Source organism: Aquila chrysaetos, chromosome W (genome assembly GCF_900496995.4).
Source record: "Aquila chrysaetos chrysaetos chromosome W, bAquChr1.4, whole genome shotgun sequence".
NCBI classification, from domain to species: Eukaryota; Metazoa; Chordata; class Aves; order Accipitriformes; family Accipitridae; genus Aquila; species Aquila chrysaetos.
The window spans coordinates 5,599,548-5,627,112 of NC_054457.1; the positions used below are offsets into that span (position 1 = coordinate 5,599,548).

The 27,565-nt window shown below is 41.1% G+C and overlaps 1 protein-coding gene across 1 annotated transcript in view; it reads right to left on the reverse strand.

The window, feature by feature from the left end:
• LOC121232763 (proprotein convertase subtilisin/kexin type 5-like) overlaps positions 1–27,565 on the reverse strand; it is a 306,293-nt gene that overhangs the window by 85,181 nt on the left and 193,547 nt on the right. Inside the window, exons 8-9 of the mRNA XM_041121183.1 lie at positions 15,363–15,575; positions 839–939 (exon numbers count right to left, since the gene is read on the reverse strand). Coding sequence (XP_040977117.1) covers positions 839–939; positions 15,363–15,575 — 314 coding nt within the window. The remainder of the gene's footprint in view (positions 1–838; positions 940–15,362; positions 15,576–27,565) is intronic.

The following is a 27,565-nucleotide window of genomic DNA, read 5'->3' on the forward strand; positions in this document are numbered from 1 at the left end:
CCAGATTCTGCACCTGGGACAGAGTAATGCCAGACACAAGTATAGACTGGGAGAGGAGTGGCTGGAGAGCAGCCCTGCAGAAAGGGATCTGGGGGTGCTGGTTGACAGTAGGCTCAATAGGAGTCAGCAGTGGGCCCTGGCAGCCAAGAGGGCAAACAACATTCTGGGGTGCATTCAACATAGTATAACCAGCCAGTCAAAAGAGGTAATTGTCCCTCTGTATTCAGTGTTGGTGCAGCCTCACCTTGAGTATTGTGTGCAGTTCTGGGCCCCACAATTTAAGAAGGATGTTAAGGTACTTGAATGCATCCAGAGGAGGCCAACAAAGCTGGTGAAAGAGCTGGAAGGCATGTCCTATGAGGAGTGGCTGAGGACACTGGGTTTGTCTAGTTTGGAGAAAAGGAGGCTGAGGGGCGACCTCATTGCTCTCTACAGCTTCCTGAGGAGGGGAAGTGGAGAGGGAGGTGCTGATCTCTTCTCCCTGGTATCCAGTGATAGGACGCGTGGGAATGGTTCAAAGCTGCGCCAGGTGAGGTTTAGACCTGATATTAGGAAGCATTTCTTTACCGAGAGGGTGGCCAAACACTGGAACAGGCTTCCTAGAGAGGAGGTTGATGTCCCATGCCTGTCAGATTTTAAGAGGCATTTGGACAATGCCCTTAATAACATGCTTTAAGTTTTGGTCAGCCCTGAAGTGGTCAGTCAGTTGGACTAGATGATCATTGTAGGTCCCTTCCAACTGAACTAGTCTAGTCTATATATGGGTTGGTTGTTTTAGGGGTTTTTTTTGGGGGGGAGGTGTTGTTTGGGGGGGGTCAGAATATAACTCGTATCTTACTTTGCTTCCAGTGCCAGTGCAATGATGCCTGCAGCCATAGGTGCAGAGGCTGAGGTTCCAGTATGGCTATCTGTGCAACGCTGCCTCAGGTCTGTGGTGATCTGGAAGAAATTGAATATGCGAAATTTAGAACACAGTTTCAGAAATCAGAACAGGTTTCATTTGTTCAAATGTGTCACATGTAAGTGGACGGTATTTCCTTCTTTCATTTCAAGGGGGAAAAAAAGCTTCATGTATTCAATGATTTGAGATGTTTGCATTCTGCACAGAGCTTGAAGGCGTTCATGAAGTTGGAGAATTGTTCTCTATTGCACTGAAAATGTAAGTTAGTCTCAGTTTTTTTCATGGCATGACCAACAAAATACTTATAAGTTAAAAAAAACATGTACAGGGTTTTATAACAGCATGGTTAGAACTCTGCCCTTCTATTTGCATTTATAGAGCACTTCCCATCCAGGACTCTCAAAGTGCTTTACAAATAGGAATTAATTAAATGTCACAGTTCTCCAATCATACAGACTGATTATGCCCATTGTAGAGACTACAAAACAGAGCTACAGAGGCGTTAATTGGGTTGCCTGAAATCACACTGGAAGTATGTGAGAGAATAGAATAGTTATGCTCATACTAAGTGCTGTGTTTAATTTGTAGTCCCTTCCTTCCTGTTTTATGCAATAATTCCCATGGAATTAAGTGACATCTGTAAATCCTGATATCATCACAGATTTAGTTTAGAGATCATCTATGCTGCTGTATATTTTTATATGTGATCTAAGTGGATGTATAAAGCCATAATGTGCAATACCAACTAAAGAGACAGTCTTCTACTTAGTGTTAGGATGTTCCTATCTCATAAAGAATTTTAGGTAGATATTTTCTGTAATACAATAAATCACACACAGAAATGTATTTATTCTGAAGCTACTTCTTTCAGGAAATCTAAAGAGATTCTATTTTATATTTCTATTTCTGAAGAAGTTTTTCCTAGGAAGAGCAAGGCAGTAGAGACAAGAATTCGCTACCACATAACAGAGGCTCAAGCAAAATCCATGTGCATGTTAGAACACTTACTAGCAGACAGCAGTCCACAGCACAGAAACTTCCAAAAAGGTGGCAGACTGAATGACCTGAGGCCAAACCTTATTCTCAGCATTTCAGTTGATACTTGAGATTCAGTCACTAATAGACATAAAATAACTGCTTATGAGGGGCAGAGAGGAAGTTACTTATGAAAATTTTTACCTAAATAAGAAAAAGTTGCTCAAAATATATTCACTAGCATCATACTTCACTTGCAAAACAGATGTGCACAAAGATGCAGGAAGGAGAGGATCAAAAAATCACAAAAAAGTACAGGATGTAAAAATATCTGTCTGGCTTTGAAGCTGGAAGCTATGCAAAATATGATCTGAAAACCTAGCCACATGCCATCTGAGAACAATACAAACAATTGCAAATAGGAGGTATAGGTTTCACACATATGCATTAATATTCAGAAGTAGATATATTACATAATTCATATAAGGCTGCTGAAAGTTTTAGTGACATGTAAAGATGTGCAGGCTAACACAAAAGACTTCTAAAATAGAAGTTAACAGGACCTATGAAGTGATTGTTGAAAGCAGGTGGGAGTACAGTGAAACAAAATGGCAGGTTCTAGAAATTGAAAAGGATGTGTTACTGATTTGTCATTGATTTGTTATTAGTTAGAATTAATCATATTTAATTTTAATATTTTAGCAAAATCATATGTATGTTGTATTTTACATATTTAACCACCAACCAGTGTCTGCTGTGAAATCCCCTGTATAGCCCCATATCAAGGCCGGAGAAATTGGCTAAAATCATCGAGTAGGAACATTTAGAACTTAGATAACAAGATAAAGAAATACCTGACAACGGGGTGGTGTAAGAGTTGTCAGTACGTTACCTGACAATGGCCTGTTTGGAACGCAGCGGCCGATCCCCAAAGATAGAATGTGCGGTACAAGGCTCCTGGAAGGTCCCTGGCTAGAGCCGTTAGAGATAACCGCATAGCTACTGTCAAAAAGGATGGATTGCAACCGTTGCCATAACATCGATGAAGAAATCATAAACTCTAGACGAACTTTGCTTCATTATAATACCAAAACACACCTCCTGGTCAAAAGCTACCCGCCTCCAAGACTTACCACGCCTCGGAGAAACCTTCACTGCGCCTGCGTAAAGGACATTTACATATGCTAATGATTTCCTGGAAGTTTAATGAATATGTATAACTTTTCTTGGAAATCTAATGAATATGTATCGATAAGTCTTAATATAAGGTGTATTGTTTTGGTGACAGGTGTGCGTGGTTTGTGAGAGGACTCGCCCGCGCACCCGGCCGTCAATAAAGAAGTGTCTGCTTATCTACACTAAATTGGTGTTGATAAGTTCTTCATTCCGAGCTTTTCGGTAACAGATGGATTTATAATGTCATGCCCTTAAATTTACTAAAGGCCAGATTCAAGAATACTGAAGTCTAGAAAGAACCTTTTTTGCTCTATTATTTAATATCCTTCATATTTGCACACACATTTTCATTAAAAAAATCTTTTATCTATTACCAACTAAAAGTTGAATCCTACAAATAAAATGTTCATATCTTTTCTTTATCTCTCTTCTTCCCTCCTATCAACTGTTCATTAATTTAGACAATGAAAATTAAGTGTTGCAAAACCTATTTGCATGCACATCCCATAAATGCACTGAAAACGTTAAGAGATGAAACTGCAACAGGAACAGCCCTAAGACTACACTGCCTATATGTGCAAATGCAAGTAGTGATTTTGCAGATGAAATTAAAATGGCCAAGGATTACAGGATGACACACATCCAAATAGTGATACATAAGCTTCTGGTATCCCTTTTGGAAAAACATTGGTCAAAGCAGTAGCAGGGAATGGAAGGGAGGCTAAGAAAAAGGAAGGGCAGAAAAAGACTAACACATGCTTGTCTCTTTCACAGCCTTGTGACTTGTTCCCTTCCAAGAAATGTTGCAGCAGGCACTTTCCTTAGATGACTGAAGGATAACAAAGCCTACAGGAGCTCAGGCTTGGAGAAGAACCTTCATAGTAGCTTTGCCCCGAGACATTTTCTAAATATAGTGAAAAGCACACTGCATTGTGCTCTCTGTGTTTCTGATCCTCCAGAAGAACACACTTCCAGAGCGGTTTTGTCCTGTACCTACAGATATCAAGCATAACAAAACCATGACCCTTCTTTATTCTGCAGTGTTGTCTCTCATGTTCTAAGCAGACATTGTGGAAGTAGTTAGAACTACAGCCTCTTATCTCAGCAACTATTTCAGCAGAGAATGTGTAAAAAAAGCTTCCTAAGTGGAAAAACCATTTGAGCTATTTCAAAGGGAATTTACTGACAGGAGCTGAAATGTTTAAGTGTAAATTACCTCAAAGATCTAATGCATGTATTTCAGCACTATAGATTCATTGTCAGAGAAGTCTTTTGTCTACCTTGAGAAACAAAAGAGAATAGGACCACCAACAGGCTAGCGAGTTTCAAGAAGTAAAATGATGCTACAAATTCCTGAACCACATGAGGGTAACATCTTTAATCACAATAAAAGGACACATGATACTTGACAGCACCATGAAGCTGTCGTTACTGTACGTTAGCTGTCATTCCGTTCAAAAGGGTGGGTAGGAGCAGTAATTTTTTAATCTTTTGCTGAGTGCAACACATTTGTATGCATCAAATACCACTATAACAATGGCTGATCTGTGAAAATGCTGATGAGATTACCCATGATCAGTCCATGTAATATTTCTAGGGCCCTGAGTTATGTCCACTTCTACCACTTTTGAAAACACTAGATTTGACTGAAGGCAATGACAATGTATCTGGTACTGGCATAGTTTAATCAACATGAAATTAGCAGCCTAGGACACCTTGAGGAAAGTTAGATAAAAGTTATAGCAATCACCAAAATGTACTGCAATCCCTGCCATATGTGGAAGTCCAGCAGCTTTCAGAAAATGCACAGATTTATTAAAGAAAAAACTAGACACACCATAATAGATTTGTATAAGCAACTTGCTCTGAAGATTTAAGGAGATGCCATTTCTGTACAGTCATTATTAAGGTTGTTCCATCAATATTCCCATAGTTATATCTATTGAGAGGTTAATGACTCAGGTCAAAACCAGAATTTTCCTTAGCAGAGAACATGCTTACTCTTCCTGTCCTAAGCCGCTTATTTCCTGCTATTTCTTATTTCATGACTTGAGCCTTCTGAACCGATTGAGCCATTTTTTACCTGCTGCTATAATTCCTCAAGATATGCTGATTTCTACCAATCTGTGTCCCTAAAAGTGACAAGGGTTTAACAAAAATCTACTGTTCCTTACTGCATCTGTATATGTGTATCTGTATTTATTCAAAATTGAAGGTGCCATGTTGTATTTCGATACTCTGTTTTAAGAACCGATATGTTCAGAACAATGGTTCTGTTGCAAATATTCTGGTAAAGAAATAAAAATTTAATCACATAAAAGAGTTTGGTTTGATTAAGAAGTAGAAAATTGTGAAGCATAGGTATGGGAGTGTTAAGTTTGAAATGTAGTCATAGGAACTTAGGAACTTTAGAAAATGTACTATGGGTAACCATAAGAATTCAAGTATTGTCTAAAAGCAGTTAACCACAGAAACTTTGACAAAGATTTGTTGATTTGTAGTGTTTTCTTTTAGGAAACTAAGGAAACCGTTATGGACACCAGTTTGCTGCTTAGAAACCCCTTACCCTTCCCACCTCGATCTAATTATCGAGGATTCTAATCAGTAGAGTTAAGTGAGATTAACCAATGATTGTTTTAACATAAGAATATTAATAAGACGGTGTGACTGAAGGACCAATTATTAGAAAGGTTACATTTAATAGACATAGTATGCATTTTTATGTAAACTAATATAGATGATGGTGAGAATCATACTGCGCAGAATCACCTAAGAGAGGTCAAGAAGCGAACAAGTGAGGAAGACTATGGAAGACCACCAGAGGGCTTCTGAAGACCACCAGAGACCTTCACTGCACCTGCGTGAAGAGACATTTACATATGCTAATGATTTATTGGAAAGTTAATGATTATGTATAACATTTTCCAGAAATTTAGTGAATATGTATAACAGGTGTGTATTTAACCTGCACAGTTAGACTAGACAGGTGCACACGATAGGTGGAGCGATCCCCCGTGTGCCCAGCGCTGCAATAAAGGAGTGCCTGCTTCTTAACTTCTCATTGCTGTTAAGGAGTTTTATTCTGGATTTTGGTAACAGTTCTTTTTTTTGTTTTTGTTTCAAGTTCTGCTTAAAGCAGAAGCTGGTCAGCAAGGTAGAAACATATCTTAAAAGAGAAAGAAATTCAGCAGATGACATGTGACATTGTTTTATGAAGAAAAGAAATAAGAGAAACAATAAGTACAGAGGTTATTTATAGAAGATGAGTAGTATATTAGGTTTAGAAATTATATCTGTGAGGGATTATCATATGTAAATTCATTAGGGCTTTAAGAAATTACCTGAAAAAGGAAGTCAAAGAAAAGATAATGCATTTGTGCAACATTTGATAAATTCAAGGCCCATATAGATAGCTATAGCTAGGTGGTACTTAACCTTTACTAGCTGTATGGTTCTGAGTGGGGAAATGATCTTCCAGCATTGTCTTATAGCATTCAAAATAGCAGAGAAGAGAATAGGAAAAAATACCTTCACAACTGTATGTCATTGGCTATTACTGTTACACTCACTCTGTTCTGAAAGATTACATCCATAAAATACATTTTTATGGTCTTTACCTAGCCTTCATTTGCCTTTGTCTCCGAGTGTGAGTTTCTATACTCATGTCTGCACCTTGCAGCTGCTCTTGAAAACACCTAAAAATAATTCTAATTATTCTCTCTAAGTGTGTATGTAAAAGGCATACATCCAACTGCATCTGTGAAATGTTTGTATGTTTTGGGCATGTATAATGCATCCAAAGGTTGGAAACAGTCCATAATGGGCAAACATTTAATGTAATACAATTTGGTGCAGCATAAAGTCAAGTACATTTTGAGTATGTTACCTGAGCGACAGACTGCAGTACTCATGTAAGATGCTAACATCAGTGTGTGTTTCACTGTAACCATTAGCCCAAATTGTTACAGACCAGAAGTTGTTGTCATTTACTTTAGTCCAAAGTCAGTAAAAAAAAGCTCCATGTGGAAAACAGTTGTGTAGATGAAATTATGCAATCAGCTAACTATGATTGTACAAGACTGAAAAAAAGCCCCAAACTAGAAAATGTCCTATAATTATGTTACATATTTGTAATAAACAATTATAAAAGCATGTAGGAATGAAAAAGGAAAAAAAGTCATCAGGCAGTTATAAAAGTGTGGGTGCTTCTATTGATCCATACTGAAGCCAAAATATTATTCTAGAAATTTGTACTTGTCCCTTTCTAGTCCACAAAATGAGTGTCTAACATTTGGTGACTAGTTATCCACATCATAATAAATTCTGCAAAAAATTGGATAGAAAAAAAAGAAAAGAAAAAAAAGACATTAGAACTGGAGGAATGCAATGAAAAATAAGTAGTAACTGGAGAATCTGACATTATAAAGTAGTAGCCGTGCACTGTCCCTTAATATCAGATCTGTATTTCTGTACTACTACATTGCAGAATCTCATATGACATCTGAGTTTTTTCTCATTTACATGAGAATGAATTCATATAATTTTAATTGTAAATCCCTGTATTGGGTCAGCTGGGATGGAGTTAACTTTCCCCATAGCAGCCTTCATAGTGCTGTGCTCTGTATTGGTAGCTAGAAAGGTGTTGATAACACACCAATGTTTTGGCAACTGCTGAGCAGTGCTCACAAAGCATCAAGGCTGTGTCTCTAACCCACCCCCTGCCCACAAAGGCCAGAAAGCTGGGGTTGGGCAAGAGGTTGAGAGGGGACATAGCCTGGACAGCTGACCTAAACTGACCAAAGAGATATGCCATACCATACTATGTCGTGCTCAGCAATAAAAGCTAAGAGAAAGGAGGAGGGGAGGGGGGCATTCTTTATTAAGGAGTTTGTCTTCCGAAGCAACCACTATGCATACTGAGGCCCTACTTCCCAGGAAGTGGATGGACATCACCTGCTGATGGGAAGTACAGAATAATTTTTTTTTGTTTCCTTTGCTTCTGTGCGTGGCCTTTGCTTTTCTTTATTAGACTGCCTTTATCTCAATCCACGACTTTTTCATCTTATTTTCTCCCCCTGTCCTGCTGAGGAGGGGGAGTGAGAGAGCAGCTTGGTGGGCACCTGGTGGCCAGCCAAGGTCAACCCACCACAGTCCTTTTTGGCACTAAATGTGGGGCACAGGACAACAGCTGTTTTTAATTGAGTCTCCTATAGCTATAGTAGTTATTAAGTGGCAAGATCCTGTGCGGGTCACGGAGTTTGCTGGCTGCATTGCTTATCTCTATTTTGCTGAGCTTGGGAACATGTTAATACAAACAATGGCTATGCACTTGGCCCTGGCACTGATGCCCTTACTGTCTTGGGGGAGCTGTCTTGTGGAGAGGATGAGGGAATACACCTGAACAGGCAAGTAATCCTGGTAAACTGACACACCACCTGATAGAAGAGTGCCTTGCCTACCCCAATGAAAACCAGCAGCTCCTAACACTGTACTGGGGCTTGACCTGTGCCTATCAAGCCACGGTTCAGTACTATCAATCAGAGGACTGTGCTTAAGACAGGGACTCAAAACACCTTTGAGAATGCCATGATTGAGACTGGGATACAAACTACATCTAAGTACATGATAATTGAGACAGGGACACAAACCACATCTGAGGACACCATAGTTGAGATACGGACCGAAACCCCAACTACAGTAATTGCCCCAGTAGTGAGAAAGAAACAGTGGACATGGAGGTCAATGGGTCCATATCATCAATTAGTCAGGAAGGAGGAGGAAGGGTCTGATCAAGAAGCTGGTCCTTCAGCAAAGAAATGGGAGGAAGGAGTGAGAGAAATCACCCAAGAGGCGGAAACTACCTAGTCCCTGACCTCAAAAGAACTTTGAGACATGCGGAAAGATAACAGGCGCCAGCCAGCTGCTGTCTGGCTGCTCCAATGCTGGGATAGCGGGGCGAATAATCAGCAAGTGGAAGGTAAGGAAGCCCAACAGCTGGGATCCCTTGCTAGAAACTGGGGAATTGAGAGAGGAATTGGAAAAGAGGCAGCAATTTGCAGTCTCTGGAGGCGGCTCCCATCAAGTGTGGTGGGGTGGGGTGAGAAGCAGCAAAGGCCTTGACTCTGTGTAAGCACTGCTCAGCAATAACGAAAACATCTCTGTATTATCAACACTGTTTTCAGCACAAATCTAAAACAGAGTTCCATACCAGCTACTATGAAGAAAATTAACTCTACCCCAACCAAAACCAGCACAGAGGGCAAGATATCCTTTCAAGGACAGTGTTGTGAATTACCAAGGAAAGTGGACTAGCACTGTGGAAGGCATCCAGTACCTGAGAGAATTAGCAGTGCTGGAAGTCATCTATGGAGATCTAGACAATGATGAGGTCTACAAAGATCTGGATGATGTCCTGTGCATACAGGCCACATGGAGGAAGGTGGTCTAAAATGCCCCAGTGTCATATTCTAACAGCTTGGCAACAATTCCTAGCTCTAAAACTTTGAAGAAAATCTCTGTCCCTCCTCATCCCCATGGGCCAGTGCCTCGGCTGTCAGGGACACCCCATGGAGTCAGTCCCCTCCTGCTTCAGTCAGAGGGAAAGGGAGCCCCAAGTGCATATCGTATGGCACTCTCTGGTTCTTCCTGCGTGGCCAGGGGAAGGACATGAGGAAGTGGGATGGTAAGCTGGAAGCCCATGTACGTGAACTGAGGGGGAAGAGACCCACTAAATATGGGTCACCCAAGAAGGCTGTCAGCTTAGTAGCTGTAGAGACACAAGAAGACAATCAGCGATCTCCCAGACATAGAAGAACTGAAATCACCTCCCTTGATGCTAGTGAGGGGACTTCTGGTCTGGCACTGCAAGGGTCAGGCAGTGAATACTCTGACCAGGAACAGAGAGGAACAGGAACAGAGAGGGTCCCTGCCTTTAGCCAGGAGGAGGAAAAGGATGACCGGGTATACTGGACTGTGTGGATTCAATGGCCTGGCACATCAGGGGCCCCTCACTACAGGAAAGACATTGAGTTGCTGGAGCATGTCCAGAGAAGGGCAACAAAGCTGGTGAGGGGCCTGGAGCGCAAGTCTTATGAGGAGCAGCTGAGGGAACTGGGGTTTAGTCTGGAGAAAAGGAGGCTGAGGGGAGACCTTATCGCTCTCTACAACTACCTGAAAGGAGGTTGTAGTGAGGTGGGTGCTGGTCTCTTCTGTCAGGTGGCTGGAGATAGGACGAGAGGAAATGGCCTCAAGTTGCGGCAGGGGACGTTTAGGTTGGATATTAGGAAAAATTTCTTTACTGAAAGGGTTGTCAGGTATTGGAACAGGCTGCCCAGGGAAGTGATTGAGTCACCATCCCTGGAGGTATTCAAAAAGCGGGTAGACAAGGCACTTTATGACATGGTTTAGTGGGCATGGATGATGGTTGGACTCGATGATCTTGAAGGTCTTTTCCAACCTAAATGATTCTATGATTCTATGATCAGACCCTCTGTTGTGGAGTTGCTGCGTGTCGAAGAACAGCAGGTGCTGATTGCTACCATGATGGCGCACCAATGATATTATTGCACCAACCGAGACTCCCTGGCTCCCATCCATGAGCTGATTCATCAATTGGAGAGGCAAGGAGTGATCAGCAAGACTCACTCAGCTTTTAATAGTCCCATATGGCCAGCGCCAAGTCTACTGGAGAGTGGAGGTTAATAGTAGACTATTGTGGCCTGAATGAAGTCACGCCACCACTGAGTGCTACTGTACCAGACATGCTAGAACTCCAATATAAACTGGAGTCAAAGACAGCCAAGTGGTATGCTACAATTGACATTGCCAATGCATTTTTTTATCAATTCCTTTGGCAGCAGAGTGCAGGCCACAGTTTGCTTTCACGTGGATGGGTGCCCAATACACCTGGAATCGACTGCCCCAGGGGTGGAAGCACAGTCCTACCATTTGTCATGGACTAATCCAGACTGCACTGGAACAGGGTGATGCCTCTGAACATCTACAATACATAGATGACATCATCGTGTCAGGAAACAAAGCAGAAGAACTGTTTGAGAAGGGAAGAAGAATAATTCAGATTCTTCTGATAGCTGGTTTCACTATAAAAAGAAGCCAGGTCAAGGGACCTGCACAGGAGATTCAGTTCTTGGGAGTAAAATACCAGGATGGATGTCTTCATGTCCCTATGGATGTGATCAATAAGATAGCAACTATGTCTCCACCAGCTAACAAGAAGGAAACACAAGCTTTCCTAGGCCTTGTGGGATTCTGGAGAATGCATATTCCAGGTCATAGTCAGCTTGTGAGCCCTCTCTATTGAGTGACCTGAAAGAAGGACTATTTTGAGTGGGGCCCTGAGCAACAGCAAGCCTTTGAGAAGATCAAACAGGAGATAGCTGGTGTAGTAGCCCTTTGGCCTGTCCGTACAGGACCAGCTGTGCACAATGTTCTCTATACTGCAGCCGGGGAGCATGGTCTCACCTGGAGCTTCTGGCAGAAAACACCAGGAGAAACCCAAAGTTGACCTCTAGGGTTTTGGAGCCAGGGATATCGAGGATCAGAAGCCCACTACACCCCGACTGAAAAAGAGATACTAGCAGCACATGAGAGGGTTCAAGCCACTTCAGAAGTTGTTGGTACAGAAGCACATCTCCTCTTGGCACCGCGATTGCCTGTGCTACACTGGATGTTCAAAGGAAAAATCCCCTCTACACATCATGCAACTGATGCTACATGGAGTAAGTGGGTAGCATTGATAATGCAACGGGCTCAAGTGGGGAACCCCAAATGCCCAGGAATCCTGGAAGAGTTCAAGTGGCTGGACATCGCCTTCTTATGGGAAGTAGAGAATAAAATTTTTTTTGTTTCCTTTGCTTCCATGTGTGGCCTTTGCTTTTCCTTATTAAATGTCCTTTATCTCGAGCCACAAGTTTTTAATCTGATTTTCTCCTCCTGTCTTGCTGAGGAGGGGAGTGATAGAGCGGCTTGGTGGGCACCTGGCAGCCAGCCAACGTTAACCCACCACAGATACATAATACATGGTTTAGCATGGCATGATTACTAGGTCTCACAATATAAGCATATATAAAAGAGCCTTGTTTCTAATCACTAGGAAGATTTAGTTCTTGGCCTTAATATGATGTAAAGATTTTTTCAAAAGCCTGGAAGAAAACACCAGCAACTTCTGATAAATTTGTACTTGTAGAAACATTGGCAAAAGAGAAAGTGATGATGAGGGCAGGTCTAGATTGAGTACCAAATCAGTACTGCCAATGGTAAATGGCCCACTAAAGAGACCATACCTACTCTCATATCTACCCTCAGAGTAACAAATCTGAAAAAGAAAGACTAGAAAGAACTCTGAATGTGATTTGGGAGTCACACAATGATGAACACGTAACATGACAGTGAGGCTAACATCTCATTCAGCTTTAATGTATAAAGAGAGGAGAACTGAGCTGGCATGCACAGACACACATTACCCTGTGTATCTGGCACTGATGTAATTTCTACTGCAATGGTGTGTCCAGTTCAGGCACCCAAAGCCCATAAAATGGGAGAGGGTTAAGAAGAAAACATGCCTTATATACAATGATGCAAGGAGCTTGACTTCATTTATCAAAGATGATTAATTGAAGATTTGATCAGACTACATGGGCTAAATGAAAGAAGTCAGACAACTGAAGTGCTCTTCACATGAGCAATAAAATGTGACAAGACCAAATGCCTAGAAATAGAAACTAGAAGAGCTCAGATAGCAAACGAGTGAAAAATTTTAATTGGAATGGGTAAACAACTTACCCTAGATTTTAGTGGATTTTCTGTCACTGGAAATTTCGAAAGCAAGATAGGATGTGTTTGTAAAAATTATACTTGAGTTGACTATAACTATGGGATTTGAAGGATTCAGGGAAGTCCTATAGACTGCGTTATGCAAGGGGTCAAACTGGAGAAACACAATCATCTCTGCTCACCTTACATTGTATTAGCCTTACTTAAACATGAAAAAGAAGTTAGTGAAGGTCTTTTAAAGGATAGTAGAGGAAATCATAGAATCATAGTATCGTTTGGGTTGGAAGGGACCTTTAAAGATCATCTAGTCCAACCCTCCTGCCATGGGCAGGGACATTTTCAACAAGATCAGGTTGCTCAAAGCCCCATCCAACCTGGCCTTGAACACTTCCAATGATGGGGCATCCACAACTTCTCTGGGCAACCTGCTCCAGTGTCTCACGACCCTTATCTTAAAAAATTTCTTCCTTGTGTCCAATCTAAATCTACCCTTTTTTAGTTAAAAACTGTTAGTCCTTGTCCTGTCACTACAGGCCTTGGTAAAAAGTCTCTCTCTCTCTTTCTTATAAGCCCCCTTTATACTTTGAAAGGCTGCAATAAGGGGTCCTCGGAGCCTTCTCAGACAACTGCGACAGTCAGCTTGGTGTCATCTGCAAACTTGCTGAGGGTGCACTCAATCCCACTGTCTATGTCAGTGATGAAGATATTAAACAGTACTGGTCCCAGTACGGACCCTTGAGGGACACCACTCATTACTGGTTTCCACTTGGACATTGAGCCATTGACTGCAACTCTTTGCACACGGCCCCGAATTTTTAGCCACAAGCTCTCAACCTGTTCATCGCTGTTTTTCAAAGACAGCTGTATGCAGTCAATCCATTTTTTTTACATAGAGGGCAACCCTCCCACCTCTCCTTCCTTGCCTGTCCCTTCTGAACAGTTTATAGCCATTGATTGCAGTGCTCCAGTCGTGTGATTCGTCCCAGCAAGTTTCAGTGATAGCAATTAGATCACAGCTTTCTAGCTGCACAGTGGCTTCCAACTCCTCTTGGTTGTTACCCATACTGCGTGCATTGGTATGTAGGCACTTCAGTTGGGCTATTGACTGTGTCATCTTTTTAGAGTAATACATCCTAATTCCTTTGAAGCTTTTCACAGGTGTTCCCCCTGTTGGTTCCTAATACATCAGCAGCCCCTAGCTCTTCTCTGTTGCTTAAAACTCCATCCCCTCCCCCCACCGAGTCTAGTTTAAAGCTCTCCTTATAAGTCTGGCTAGCTTGTTGGCAAAAACCTTCTTTCCCCACTTGGTCAGGTGAATCTCATCAGCTCCCAACAGACCTGGCTTCTCAAAGGTAGATCCATGATCATAGAAGCCAAGACATTTAATCACAGAAGTGAGGACTGCTAGGAAATGGAGTAATTTCTTTTCTTTGTTATTGTTTACCAGGGAGAACAAGAGACATGCCAGGAGAGATAAAGAGATAAGATTTCTGTGGAGAGAAGCAAGTAAAGAACAGAAAAATTACTGGAAAAAAGAGGTACTTCAGAACAAGTTGAAAACAAAAAATTAGATCATATGAAAATAAGGAAGGTTCCAAGAAGGGATGACCAGCATCCCAGAATCCTGAAAGACAAAGCAGACTATTAAAAAAAATAGCTGCAAGTATTTTTAACTTCTCTCTGACAGAAAAGGACATATCTACTATGGACCAGAAAGAAACTAATATCAAACCCGTGCTTAAGAAGACAACATTTGGAAAAAAAACCCCAAACCTAAATTTTCTGATCAGGAAGAAATTAAGATCTTCAAGTTATACACCAGAATAAATAAGCTTGGAAGAAGACCATGATCAGCAAACCTGATTAATCCTAATACAAGAGTGTAAAAGGCTAAAAGGAATTGTATGACTATTGAAAAGCATATTAAATCCACTCAATTTGCAAAAGCAGATATACCATAGCATACAAATACTAACGGTATAAATAGATTCTGCTTCTTTTCCCCCTTTTCTATCATTTCCCTCTTTTCTCTTTTTGTAAGCAATAAAATGAATTAACCTTTGAATATCAACATTTGACCTCGTTTGTGTCTTAATTTCGCTTCGGGTGTATCCGACTCTCTCACACACACACCCCTTTCCATACCTTCGGAACGGGACAATTGGTCAAGAAACAAATCTGTTTTGCTGGTAGTAGTAGGATCTTTGAAAGCATCACTTAGAGCTGGCAGCAATTTGGTGAGCGGAAAAACCTAATATGAATTAGGCATATCTACATTGCATCAGACAGCAACATGCAGAGATACCCATGTTAGCTTCAAATTACTAGCTTTGGGACTGTGATAGTATGGTGATACCAACTTAGTAACACACCTGGGCAAACTAAGCTTGTCCAAATATGATTTTTTTTTCTAAAGCAATCCATTCATTAGCATAAATAAGTAATCTCTTTCCCTCCCCCAAAAGTTACTATACAAAATACAAACCTAACTACATAGAAGTAATAAAAAAACCCATACTATTTTCCTGTCGTAGGATTCCCCGCTGCTGTATGTTGTAGCTAGCGTGGATGCACATTCTTCCAGATACCATGGCTTCTTCCCACTTTCAGCTGTGCTGCTTATGGAAATAGTGTAGATGCTATTGGTGTAGCCATCACAGGAGCAATGGTCTCGACTCCTTCCACCATTTCCAGATGCCCAAACAAAGACTGAACCTAAACCTCTTCGTCCCTGTATAAAAATGATACAAAAGATTTAATTAACAGTTGTTCTTATTTCCCTAACCTAAGTAAATAAATAGCTCTTCCCCCCCCCAACCCAAAGATATTGGATGAGACAGAGACAATAAAACAAAAGAGCTCACTGAGAAGGACCTGAAATAAAAATGGATCTAGTAAAGTTCAGAGTCTGACATCAAAAAAATTAGAAAATGAGTGGGATGAACACAGCTTTAGAAACAACTTTTATGCAGCTTCTCTTTGTTGCTCAGCATCTATGCTATCCAGCCTTACCAAGAAAGAGGTGCTGAAAACTCAGAGCAGGCATTAAAACATCATACTGGATTGCAACTAAACCCCTTTGTAATGCATGGTACCTTTTCTTTATTAGGGATCTCTCAGTTGTTTCTTCTTGGATTACTTGGTGGTACTAGGTATTGTTTGGGCAGCATTATATACTGTGAACCACAGTGTCGTGGTTTCACAGATATTATAAATCAGAGAATATCTGAGGTGGGATGGAAACTCTGGAGGTCATGTAGTCCGACCCATCTAGTTAGTTATAAATGCTAAATGCACAACACAATATATAAGCAAAAATGGACAAAAAGTTCCTTATAAATCTATTATCATTAAGCACTAAAGTGTCAATTCAGCAAGATATTTTAAATATATGAATAGTTGGGCAAGTTACTTAAGCATATTCATAATTTCAAATGCGGACTTACAATATGTAACCTCGCCTTGATATTTTCTTGATACACCAAAGTTAAGTAGTGTCCAAATGAATCAAAACATATTTTTATTGGTGCTAGTACTCTTAAGTAGGCATTGATATGAAAACTGAAGCTGATCAGCAACCTATATTGCTGATATATGGGAAGTGGGACTTGCCGATATTTGGGAACTGCAATTGGGGTTTTCTTAATTTATATTTACACATTTCATGCAAATAAATTAAATTGTGATTCATGCAACTGCATAGTCTACATTAATTATCAACACTCACTATCTGGAAGCACTCTACCATTCAGATGGAAAGATTCACCAAAGGACTAACCTTGTCTTTGATTATGCCAAATTACATCACCTTTTCTTGTATGACAATCTCTCATAGCAATGGAGCATCCCCTTAAGTAACAATTAAGCTAACAGTCACATTTATACCTCATTTGTTTGCAGCTTATCATGTAATACCTACCTGTTCTCTGTAAGTGGTAGGCCCACTCCTGCAAGTGTTAAGTTAATGACATAAGGCATAAAACAGCACTTTTGTATTGGGTTTGCGTGGCAAGGTTTCGGTAGCAGGGGGGCTACAGGGGTGGCTTCTGTGAGAAGCTGCTAGAAGCTTCCCCCATGTCTGATAGAGCCAATGCCAGACAGCTCCAAGACGGACCCGCCACTGGCCAAGGCTGAGCCAATCAGCAACTCTGGTAGCACCTCTGTGATAACATATTTAAGAAGGGGGGGGGGGGGGGGGGGGGAAGCTGCACAGCAGCAATTGAAGTCGGGAGAGAGGAGTGAGAATATGTGAGAGAAACAACTCTGCAGACACCAAGGTCAGTGATGAAGGAGGGGGAGGAGGTGCTCCAGGCACCAGAGCAGAGATTCCCCTGCAGCCCATGGTAAAGACCATAGTGAAGACCCACGCTGGAGCAGTTCATGAAGAACTGCAGCCCATGGGAGGGGCCCCACGCTGGAGCAGGGGAAGAGTGTGAGGAGTCCTCCCCCTGAAGAGGAAGGAGTGGCAGAGACAATGTGTGATGAGCTGACTGCAACCCCCATTCCTCCTCCCCCTGTGCTGCTCGGGGAGAGGAGGTAGAGAAAATCAGGAGTGGAGTTGAGACTGGGAAGAAGGGAGGGGTGGGGGGAAGGTGTTTTTAAGATTTGGGTTTATTTCTCATTATCCTACTCTGATTTGATTGGTAATAAATTAAGGTAATTTCCCCAAGTTGAGTCTGTTTTGCCTGTGACGGTAATTGGTGAGTGATCTCTCCCTGTCCTTATCTCAACCCATGAGCCTTTCGTTATTTTTTCTCTCCCCTGTCCAATTGAGGAGGGGGAGTGATAGAGCAGCTGTGGTGAGCACCTGGCATCCAGCCAGGGTCAACCCACCACAACTTTCTGTGCATGAATTAATTGCTTGGACATGCGGGGAGTTTTTTTCTTTGGTTCTAAACAGAGTGCATTTTTGTACCAGAAATGACAAAAAGACAGATGTTGGACATCTAACTGGTCAACCTTAAACAATTAGCAATTCAAACATAAATTTAATCCAGATGCACAAAGGGGTTTTATTAGTGCATGTTGTGCTGAGCATAGCAGAACCTACAGCAATATAAGACAAAAAAACCTCACAGTTCACAATCCAATCTTGAGTTCTCAAACACTGATGAATATCATTTTTTGAGTTTCATAAAAGTATAGTACCTGGAGAGACTCTTCTCTCCAGCAAAATAAGTTAAATATCAAATTGTCCTGGCTAGTGTTTACATAAGGTTATGTCTCTAAAATCCAACTTCTCATTAAAAAAACCAAAATATTTCAATTGGAGAAAAAAATCCCAGTGTGCCAAGTTAAATGTATTATGAAATACACATTCTCCAGACAAGATCAGGCTAAACATACAGGAAGTGTGACTATTTCAACTTCTTTTCTTCCTTTGGTTGTTCTTAGCTACTGTGCTGATAAAATGATACAAAATAATAAACTTTTGTTGTTGTTTTAAAAGACAACCTTTATGAAGTGTTTTATTCATATCTTGCAGCTCTCCTTCCCCACATTATGAACTCTTGCCAAATCAAAATCCCCTTTTGGTTTGGGGTTCTTGTTCTGCACAAAATGTAGTCCTGCTGAATACATGCCCCTGGATGTTAGAAATTCTGCAATGCAGTATTTAAAAATAATAAACACCAATGTACATAGTAATAATAATGACAGGTCTTTAAAAATAACTAGCAGTTATTTGCACCCAAATTGACCTTTACATACTAAGTTTTTTTGTAAACAATTGATAAAAAATATTTCTTCAAAATTAATGTTTTCTGCAAATATATAAAGTATCATCATCTCTGTTGTTTCAATAAAAAATAAGTACCAGATGCACCGACTAAAGGAAAAAAGTATTCTCTAATACGTACAAAGAAAGAATTCCAGTTCCTCTAACACATTGCAATGCAGCACGTTTACAAACTCAACATTTCACAGAAAACAACAGCACTTCAGTCTAGAAAATGTGCTAAATATCTTGTTCCTAAAAGCTATTTGGCGAAGAAAAAGGCAGCCTTACAAAAAAAATAAGACCCCAAGGGTTCCATTTTGAAAGGAAAAAAAAATGTTTCACCAACAACTAAAACTTGCTATCAACCTACTCAGAGTCCAATTTGGTAGCACATTTCTTGGGAAAAACTATTGTGCCCAAAATACAGTTGAAGACCTTAAATGAAAAGTGTTTGGACTCAGGTCATTGGCAGAAAAGCTCCAGTGCTGAAACTGCACCTGTAAAAGCATGGCACAAGAGTCCTGGGACATTCCCACTTTTTTCTGCTAGTACCACCTTTTCCTTGGTCAGAAAGTTGCAAGGGGGATAAGTGATATGAAAGGTCTTTTTTTTTTTTTTCAGTGCAAGAGCATAGAAGGGTTAGCCTGCAAAATCCAGAGCCAGGATGAAAATGTTGGTAACAACATCTGCAGAATTTCCTAACACTATTAAAAGAACATCCTCCACTCCAAGTGCATGCATCTCTGTTTGTGTGCGCGTGTGTGCACACAACTTTATGAGTGAATGCCTTACTGGTACTGGCAGGTACCATTATAAGGTAGAGGTCTTCACACATTGGTCTAAGGAAAATCAGCAGCCTGCATATTTGTAAGTTGATTCTAACACACTTCTACTTAATAAATACAGTTTCCATCTACCAGGTTATACTGGGTTTACACGGCAAGGTTTTGATAGCGAGGGGGCTACAGGGTTGGCTTCTGTGAGAAGATGCTGGAAGCTTCCCCCATGTCCAATAGAGCCAGTGCCAGCTGGCTCCAAGACTGACCTGCCACTGCCCAAAGCTGAGCCAATCAGTGACACTGATGGCACCTCTGTGATAACTGTCGTGGTTTAACCCCAGCCAGCAACTAAGCACCACGCAGCCGCTCACTCACTCCCCCCCCCACCCAGTGGGATGGGGGAGAAAATCGGGAAAAAGAAGCAAAACCCACGGGTTGAGATAAGAACAGTTTAATAGAACAGAAAAGAAGAAACTAATAATGATAATGATAACACTAATAAAATGACAACAGCAATAATGAAAGGACTGGAATGTACAAATGATGCGCAGTGCAATTGCTCACCACCCGCTGACCGGCACCCAGCTAGTCCCCCAGCGGCGATTCCCCGCCCCCACTTCCCAGTTCCTATACTAGATGGGACGTCACATGGTATGGAATACCCTGTTGGCCAGTTTGGGTCAGGTGCCCTGGCTGTGTCCTGTGCCAACTTCTTGTGCCCCTCCAGCTTTCTCACTGGCTGGGCATGAGAAGCTGAAAAATCCTTGACATTAGTCTAAACACTACTAGCAACAACTGAAAACATCAGTGTTATCAACATTCTTCACATACTGAACTCAAAACATAGCACCGTACCAGCTACTAGGAAGACAGTTAACTCTATCCCAGCTGAAACTAGGACAATAACATATTTAAGAAAGGGTAAAAACCGATGCACAACAGCAGCTGTGAGAAAAAATGTAAGAGAAACAACTATACAGACACCAAGGTCAGTGAAGAAGGAGGGGAGGAGGTTCTCTAGGTGCCAGAGCAGAGATTACCTTGCAGCCTGTGGTGAAGACCATGGTGACACACAGGTTGTCCCCTTGCAGCCCATGGAGGACCACATCAGAGCAGATATCCACACTGCAGCCTGTGGAAGACCCCACGATGGAGCAGGTGGATGTGCCCTGAAGGAAGCTGTGACCCCATGGAGAGCTTGTGCTGGAGCAGGTTCCTGGCAAGAACTGCAGCCCATGGAGACGAGCCCATGCAGGAGCAGGTTTTCTGGCAGGACCCCACGGGGGACCCATGCTGAAGCAGTCCATTCCTGAAGGACTGCACTCCATGGAAAGGACCCATGCTGGAGCAGTTCGTGAAGAACTGCAGCCTGTGGGAAGGACCCACGTTGGAGCAGGGGAAGAGCATGAGGAGGAAGGAACGGCAGAGACAATGCATAATGAACTGACCGCAACCCCCATTCCCCATCCCCTGTGCGCTGCCCAGGGGGAGGAGGTAGAAGAGCCAGGAATGAAGTCGAGCCTGAGAAGAAAGGAGGGGTGCAGGAAAGGTGTTTTAGTTTTGTTCTTATTTCTCACTATCCTACTCTGTTACAATTAATTGGCAATATATTAAATTAATGTCCCCCAAGTCGAGTCTGCCTGTGACAGTAATTTCTGAGTGATCTCCATGTCCTTATCTCGACCCATGAGCTTTTCCATTGTATTTTCTCTCCCCTGTCCAGTTGAGGAGGGGGAGTGATAGAGCAGCTTGGTGGGCATCTGTCAGCCATCCAAGGTCATCCCACCACATAAGTACAGTTTAAGTCAGTGGAGCAAGATTTAATCACACTATTTTACAAAATTTAAACTGGTCTTTCATTTGGTGCTTTACAAGTCAAGCAGCCTTAATCCAGCCTGTGAAGCCTGAAGTTTTCCTGCCCATTTTGTGGGACAGGAACTGAATTCCCCAATAACCCTCTCTGTCTAGTGGGTGAGTTTTTCTGTCTCTGTGGAAGTTATCAAATTTACCAAAAGATGGGAGAGTAAATGTGAAGGAGCAGGAAACACAAAGGACAGAACCATTGACCTGGAGAAATTGGAGGAACAGAAGCTATAGTCAGAGAAACATAATTTGGCACCAATATGCTATAAATCCCACACCCAGGAGCAGAAAACATCATGCAAATATAAAATGGAGAGAGAGGGAGGGACAACCTAGGCACACCTAGGGTCTGAATGTTTGATTTCCTATGGTCTCCTTAATACTGTTGCAAAAATGTTTCCAAGAAAAAAAACTACTGACAGGAAGTAAGAATGATCATGGTGGGGAAGCTGGAAAAGGCAGCCCATGAGATGACTTCTTCCTTAAAAACTAATTCATAAAATGGAAATGTTCATAATTGAAGTTGTAGAGCAGGGTTCAGTATTCTAGAGACCTAAACAATTTATTATGTGGGCACGATTTTAAGCCAGGCACCAAGGATCACAGCATCCTGCAAGATGCATCTACAAGAGGCAGCATCACTGTGCTTCCAGCTTCCACTCATTTCTGTACTCCCTGGGAGCTAGACACCACTGCCTCACATAGAGGCAAGATGATGCCAATCTGCTGACTAGCAGCATTTTGCTTTTGAGAAGCAGCATCTCCTAGCTCCTTCTGAGTTCTACCAGCACTTTTAGCCTCTAATTTGGGAATGAGAAATACAGTCTGGCACACTACCCTTAAAAGTCTGGTGACTCTTCTGTAGACTGTACAATGCTCTCACTTTAAAACAGGCATAACTCCAAAAGACATAATGGTAAGCTGAGAGTCCCAAACAGCAATTCTGAAGTATTATCAGAAGAAAACAGGCTCAAAGATTCTTTTTATTAAAATAGTCTCTTCTGTGGGTATCAAAAGTAAAAGCCCATGAACAAAAGGAGAAATTTCTGAGGCCATGAATTCTGTTGAGGTGTCCATGCTCTCAGAAAAATGCATCAATTCATTAAAACTGTGTGGGTAAAGGATCTGTACAAAGAAATGAACAATAAGTGTAACAGGGGTGTGTGTGTATATAAAATATAGAGAGGCATGTTTCAGAGAATGTCTACAAATTAAGTGCTGTGTTTTTATATTTATATTAGCATTCTCATTTTTACTATTAGGAAAACTATGAAGTCAAGAAAGAATTTCCTAGTGCTGGAACTAACATATGCACAATACATATACAATGTACAAAATCTATTACTACTTATAAAACATAATTATTATCTTACATTGTTGAAAGGGCAAGTTGTTGCTAATACAATTAAACTTTCTGGCTATATTTCTGAAACAACTTCTTTATTAAGAAAAAGAATGACAAAATAATTAATCATGGCAAAAAGAAGGAAATACATATTCTATTGTTGTAGGATATGATACCTTAAAAATGTTGAAGTGTGAAAATATTTTATGTGCACTTAAAAAAATAATGTATTGAGCAACCACAAACAAAAATGCATTAACACAATAATTACTGGAATATATCAGTGGAACATTTCAACATGCATCTTTGCATATCGTGTATTGATTTTATTCTTCACTAGAACAACTTAAACAGCTCCAAGATACTCCCCAAAGAGCTATAATTAGTGCTTAAAGTGCAACCAAAAGAAGCACTGGCTGAAACCTGAACTCTGAACCTGTGGAATGCTGGAATGAATTTCTCATTTTCCTAAACAAAACAGAGCCAGCTACAGGGCTGCATGAATTGCAGTTCTGGTTTAGGCTCTCTCTCCATATTATCATTACTATTGTTATTGTTGCTGATGTCGCTACTGGGATAAAGCAAGCTGTATATTGTATAGATCTGTGACAAAACAATAGCTAGGTTTTCCAAAATTTATGTTATACAAGAGTCTCTAGTTAATGATAGGTGAAATTGCTCGCAAAGCCAAAGTAAGCAGGCACTGTACAAAAGATATCTGCACTGGGACTGGATAAGGAACAGATTTCACTTCCCTACTCTATGGAGAGGATTCAGGCAGTTCTTATTACCTTTATACTGCCATCTGATTAAACTCTCCAGAAAGGAATCTATGTCTATCAGATCCACAGAACTGTAGTTTCAGTAGTTATATCCCACTCTTCCTTATTGTATGGATTGTCTGGCTCATAGTTCACAAACGAGTTTCACCATGTCTAGTGCACACAGGTGACTCGTGGGGGGTTACAAAAGCGACCCAGCCTTGGGTTGCCTTGAGGCCCTGTCTCTCTGCAGAGACGACTCACGGGGAGCCGTGTAGACAGCTTAGCCCTGGGTTGTCTGATAAACCCTAAACTAAACAGGGCAGTGGCTGCACCATTCAAAGAACCAAAACCTGAACTGAGCCTTGAAGTCCCTTAGCAAATAGTATGCCCTGAGTCTCAATCCAACCACTATTCAGTTGTTGAGGAAGCAAGGTAAAAAAACCAAACATAAAAAACCCCCAAAACTGGAGGGTTTCAGCTTCAGTTTCAAATGACAACCTTGTGTATTCAAACAATCACAGACCAGCAAAGGAAAGATAAGAGGAAACTCCACTCAGATATACATAATCCATTTAGGCCTATATCATAATCCACTCAGACATAGTCATACACACCATTCCACAAGTCAGGGGATAAAAAACCCCAAGATCCAGGTTGGAAATGGGGGAGTCACTTCTCCAACTATACAGTCGGCTTGTGAAGGAGACCCTTCCCCCCCTTGATCGGGACGCTGGTCGAGGTAACTTCCCTGGGATTGAGAGCCCTTACCTGGAGGGGTAAGTGAATTTGTTTATGCTTTAAGTTTGTAAACACGTGTGTGCTTGTGGCTGTCTGTGAATCGCTTGTGGTTGTAATAGTGTACTACTCTTGCTTTAAAAATTGCAATAGTGCATTCCTCTATTGTATCTGTAAAACCTGCAATAGTGGTGTGTTAAGTCTGTAAGTGAAGTTCAAATAAATCATTTGCTTGAACCTTGCAGTTAAGTCTTTTTCCACTACACTTATAGAACACTTCTGTTTTTCAGCTATTGAACTTTTGGGGGATTTTCTGCACATCTATCTTTTTGGTAGAAGAGCAGAAAATAAGACTGCTTTGCTGCTACCACTGCAGACTGAGGACTGCAGTAATCCCTTTGTTCAGTTGGTATCCCATAGCATTTGTTTGGGAAGAAACAACTCAGACTGTGTGCAAAATCATTGCCCTCAATATTTTGTGCCTTAAATTTATGTAAAATTCTATGTACAGAAAACTCTTGAGGCCAAACTTCCAGGAATTTGGCTTTAAGAAACCTATTTTTTTTTCCCACATGATGCATAGTAATGCATAGATTCTGCTGTTGTTAAAGTCCTTACAATTCTATGAGGAAAGGGAATAAGTGATTTGCCCATGCAAAGTAACCAGATTTATGTTTCAAAAAATGCACCCTCTGAAATGCATATACATCAAGTGTATGGAGAGAGACCCATTTTGCCAAAGTTGCTTTTCAGTATTGGCATTCCATTTTAAGACTACCCCACAGCAAAAATGGTGTGGGGTTTTTATTTTCAAATATATCACCTGTTTCAAGTTAGGCACCCAAAACCAGAGGTCCCTTTTGACAACTAGTTGAACAGCAGTAATGTTTTTCTGGCTTGTGTCATGGTTTAACCCCAGTGTGGTTGGCCACACAAAGCCAATACACCCAGCCAGCAACTAAGCACCACGCAGCTGCTCACTCACTCCTCCCCCACCCAGTGGGATGGGGGAGAGAATCGGAAGGAAAAAGGTAAAACATGTGGGTTGAGATAAAAACAGTTTAATAGAACAGAAAGGAAGAAACTAATAATGATAATAATAACAATAATAATAAAAATATTGGTATATACAAAACAAGTGATGCACAATGCAATTGCTCACCACCCGCCGATCGATGCCCAGTTAGTTCCCGAGCAGCGATCCCCCTGTCCTAGTTTCAGCTGGGATAGAGTTAACTGTCTTCCTAGTAGCTGGTACAGTGCTATGTTTTGAGTTCAGTATGTGAAGAATGTTGATAACACTGATGTTTTCAGTTGTTGCTAAGTAGTGTTTAGACTAATGTCAAGGATTTTTCAGCTTCTCATGCCCAGCCAGCGAGAAAGCTGGAGGGGCACAAGAAGTTGGCACAGGACACAGCCAGGGCACCTGACCCAAACTGGCCAACAGGGTATTCCATACCATGTGACGTCCCATCTAGTATAGGAACTGGGAAGTGGGGGCGGGGAATCGCCGCTGGGGGACTAGCTGGGTGCCGGTCAGCGGGTGGTAAGCAATTGCACTGCGCATCATTTGTACATTCCAATCCTTTCATTATTGCTGTTGTCATTTTATTAGTGTTATCATTATCGTTATTAGTTTCTTCTTTTCTGTTCTATTAAACTGTTCTTATCTCAACCCGTGGGTTTTGCTTCTTTTTCCCGATTTTCTCCCCCATCCCACTGGGTGGGGGGGGAGTGAGTGAGCGGCTGTGTGGTGCTTAGTTGCTGGCTGGGGTTAAACCATGACACCCCCCCAGGCCAACTCCCCCCAATTTATATACTAGACGTGACGTCACATGGTATGGAATATCCCATTGGCCACTTTGGATCAGCTGCCCTGGCTGTGTCCCCTCCCAACTTCTTGTGCCCCTTCAGCCTTCTCTCTGGCTGGGCATGAGAAGCTGAAAAATCCTTGACTTTAGACTAAACATTACTTAGCAACAACTGAAAACATCAGTGTTGTCAACATTCTTATACTGAACCCAAAACATAGCACTGTACCAGCTACTAGGAAGACAATTAACTCTATCCCAGCCGAAACCAGGACAGCTTGTTACAGCTGTTTCTGTATAGGAGTGAGAGATGGGCTGAGGTAACTAAACAGTTTCTGTTTCCAGTACACTTTGTGACATTATAAGGAAACTGGACATTTTGAGGTATATTTTCCTGTAACTCTCATTCCAAGTTTTCCTGCCTTTTAGATTTGTATATTCCATTGAATGTAATTTAAGAACATTTCTGGTACAGAATTTCATTTTCTGAAAATTCTTTTTTTTGTACTACACCTTGACTATCTGTGAAAATCCTCACTTTCCACACAAAGTGAAGGAGAGGAATTTTAACAATAGCTTTGTTTATATATTTCCAAAAGAAAATAATGTGCATAGTATCATAGTTCATCCAGGTATCACTGAGCCTAAACTCGACTATTCCATTTACTGGAAGACAGTATCCCTAATTTTGCTTTGGCTGAATGCTGAAAGTTGCTAACTACATGCAAATGGAAGATCAAATTATTATTATTATCTTAATAAGGTTAAGGTTGCCACATACCCTGATTTTTGCTTGGTAATCTCAGTTTGGAGAAAACTAGATCACATCAGGTATAAACTATACTTGCAAAAGGCACTCTGAGATACATATCAGCCAAATGCAATGTAATAGACCTAGAAACAAAGACTGTAGGTAACACATACAGGAGGAGGTTGGACAACCTCTTGTAAAACAGTGACTCTGAAAGGGAGTTCAGGGTCATGGCAGATAAACAATTGGCAATGAGCTTCTATAAAATTTAGTTAGACCCTTGGATCTGTAAGCAGGGTGAATATGAATATGTGCAGGGAATAGGGAAATGGTACTAACCCTGCATAGAGAAGTCCATGCCCTATTCTGGTATCCACACTTGAAAAAATGATGCTGGGAAACAGAAAGTATTTCAGGAAAGAACTACAGGAAGAACTGTGGTTTGGAAATTCTGATTAACAGAAAGAGACTGAATATAGAAAGCATTATTGTTCAAGGCTTTATAACAGATTTTGAAGGACAGAGTAAGAGACATCAATGTTAATGGAAACAGCTTAAAATACAACATGTACTTACTGAATTCAGACTGACAGATAAATCTGTTCTTCTCTGATGACTTATTTTATACAGAGAAATGCATTAGATACAGTCTATATGGTTTCTGCAAAACATTTACTGATCCCTCAAATAAATCAGTAATAAAAGAGAAGGAGATTAAGATTAATATAACAGCAAGATGGAGGTGAAAATGACTGCACTGGAGATGATGTGGGCTGTGCTGAAGAACCACTGTGCTTGAGCAAATTATGAGTAGAGTATGGAAACAGTTATGTGATTTCAACATAAAAAGCAAGGACATGCTAATGATGAATTTACTATTTATCATAATCTACATTCAAGAAAATAATTCAGGCTGGCAGGTGTGGAGAGAAGCACCACTAAGATGAGTAAGGA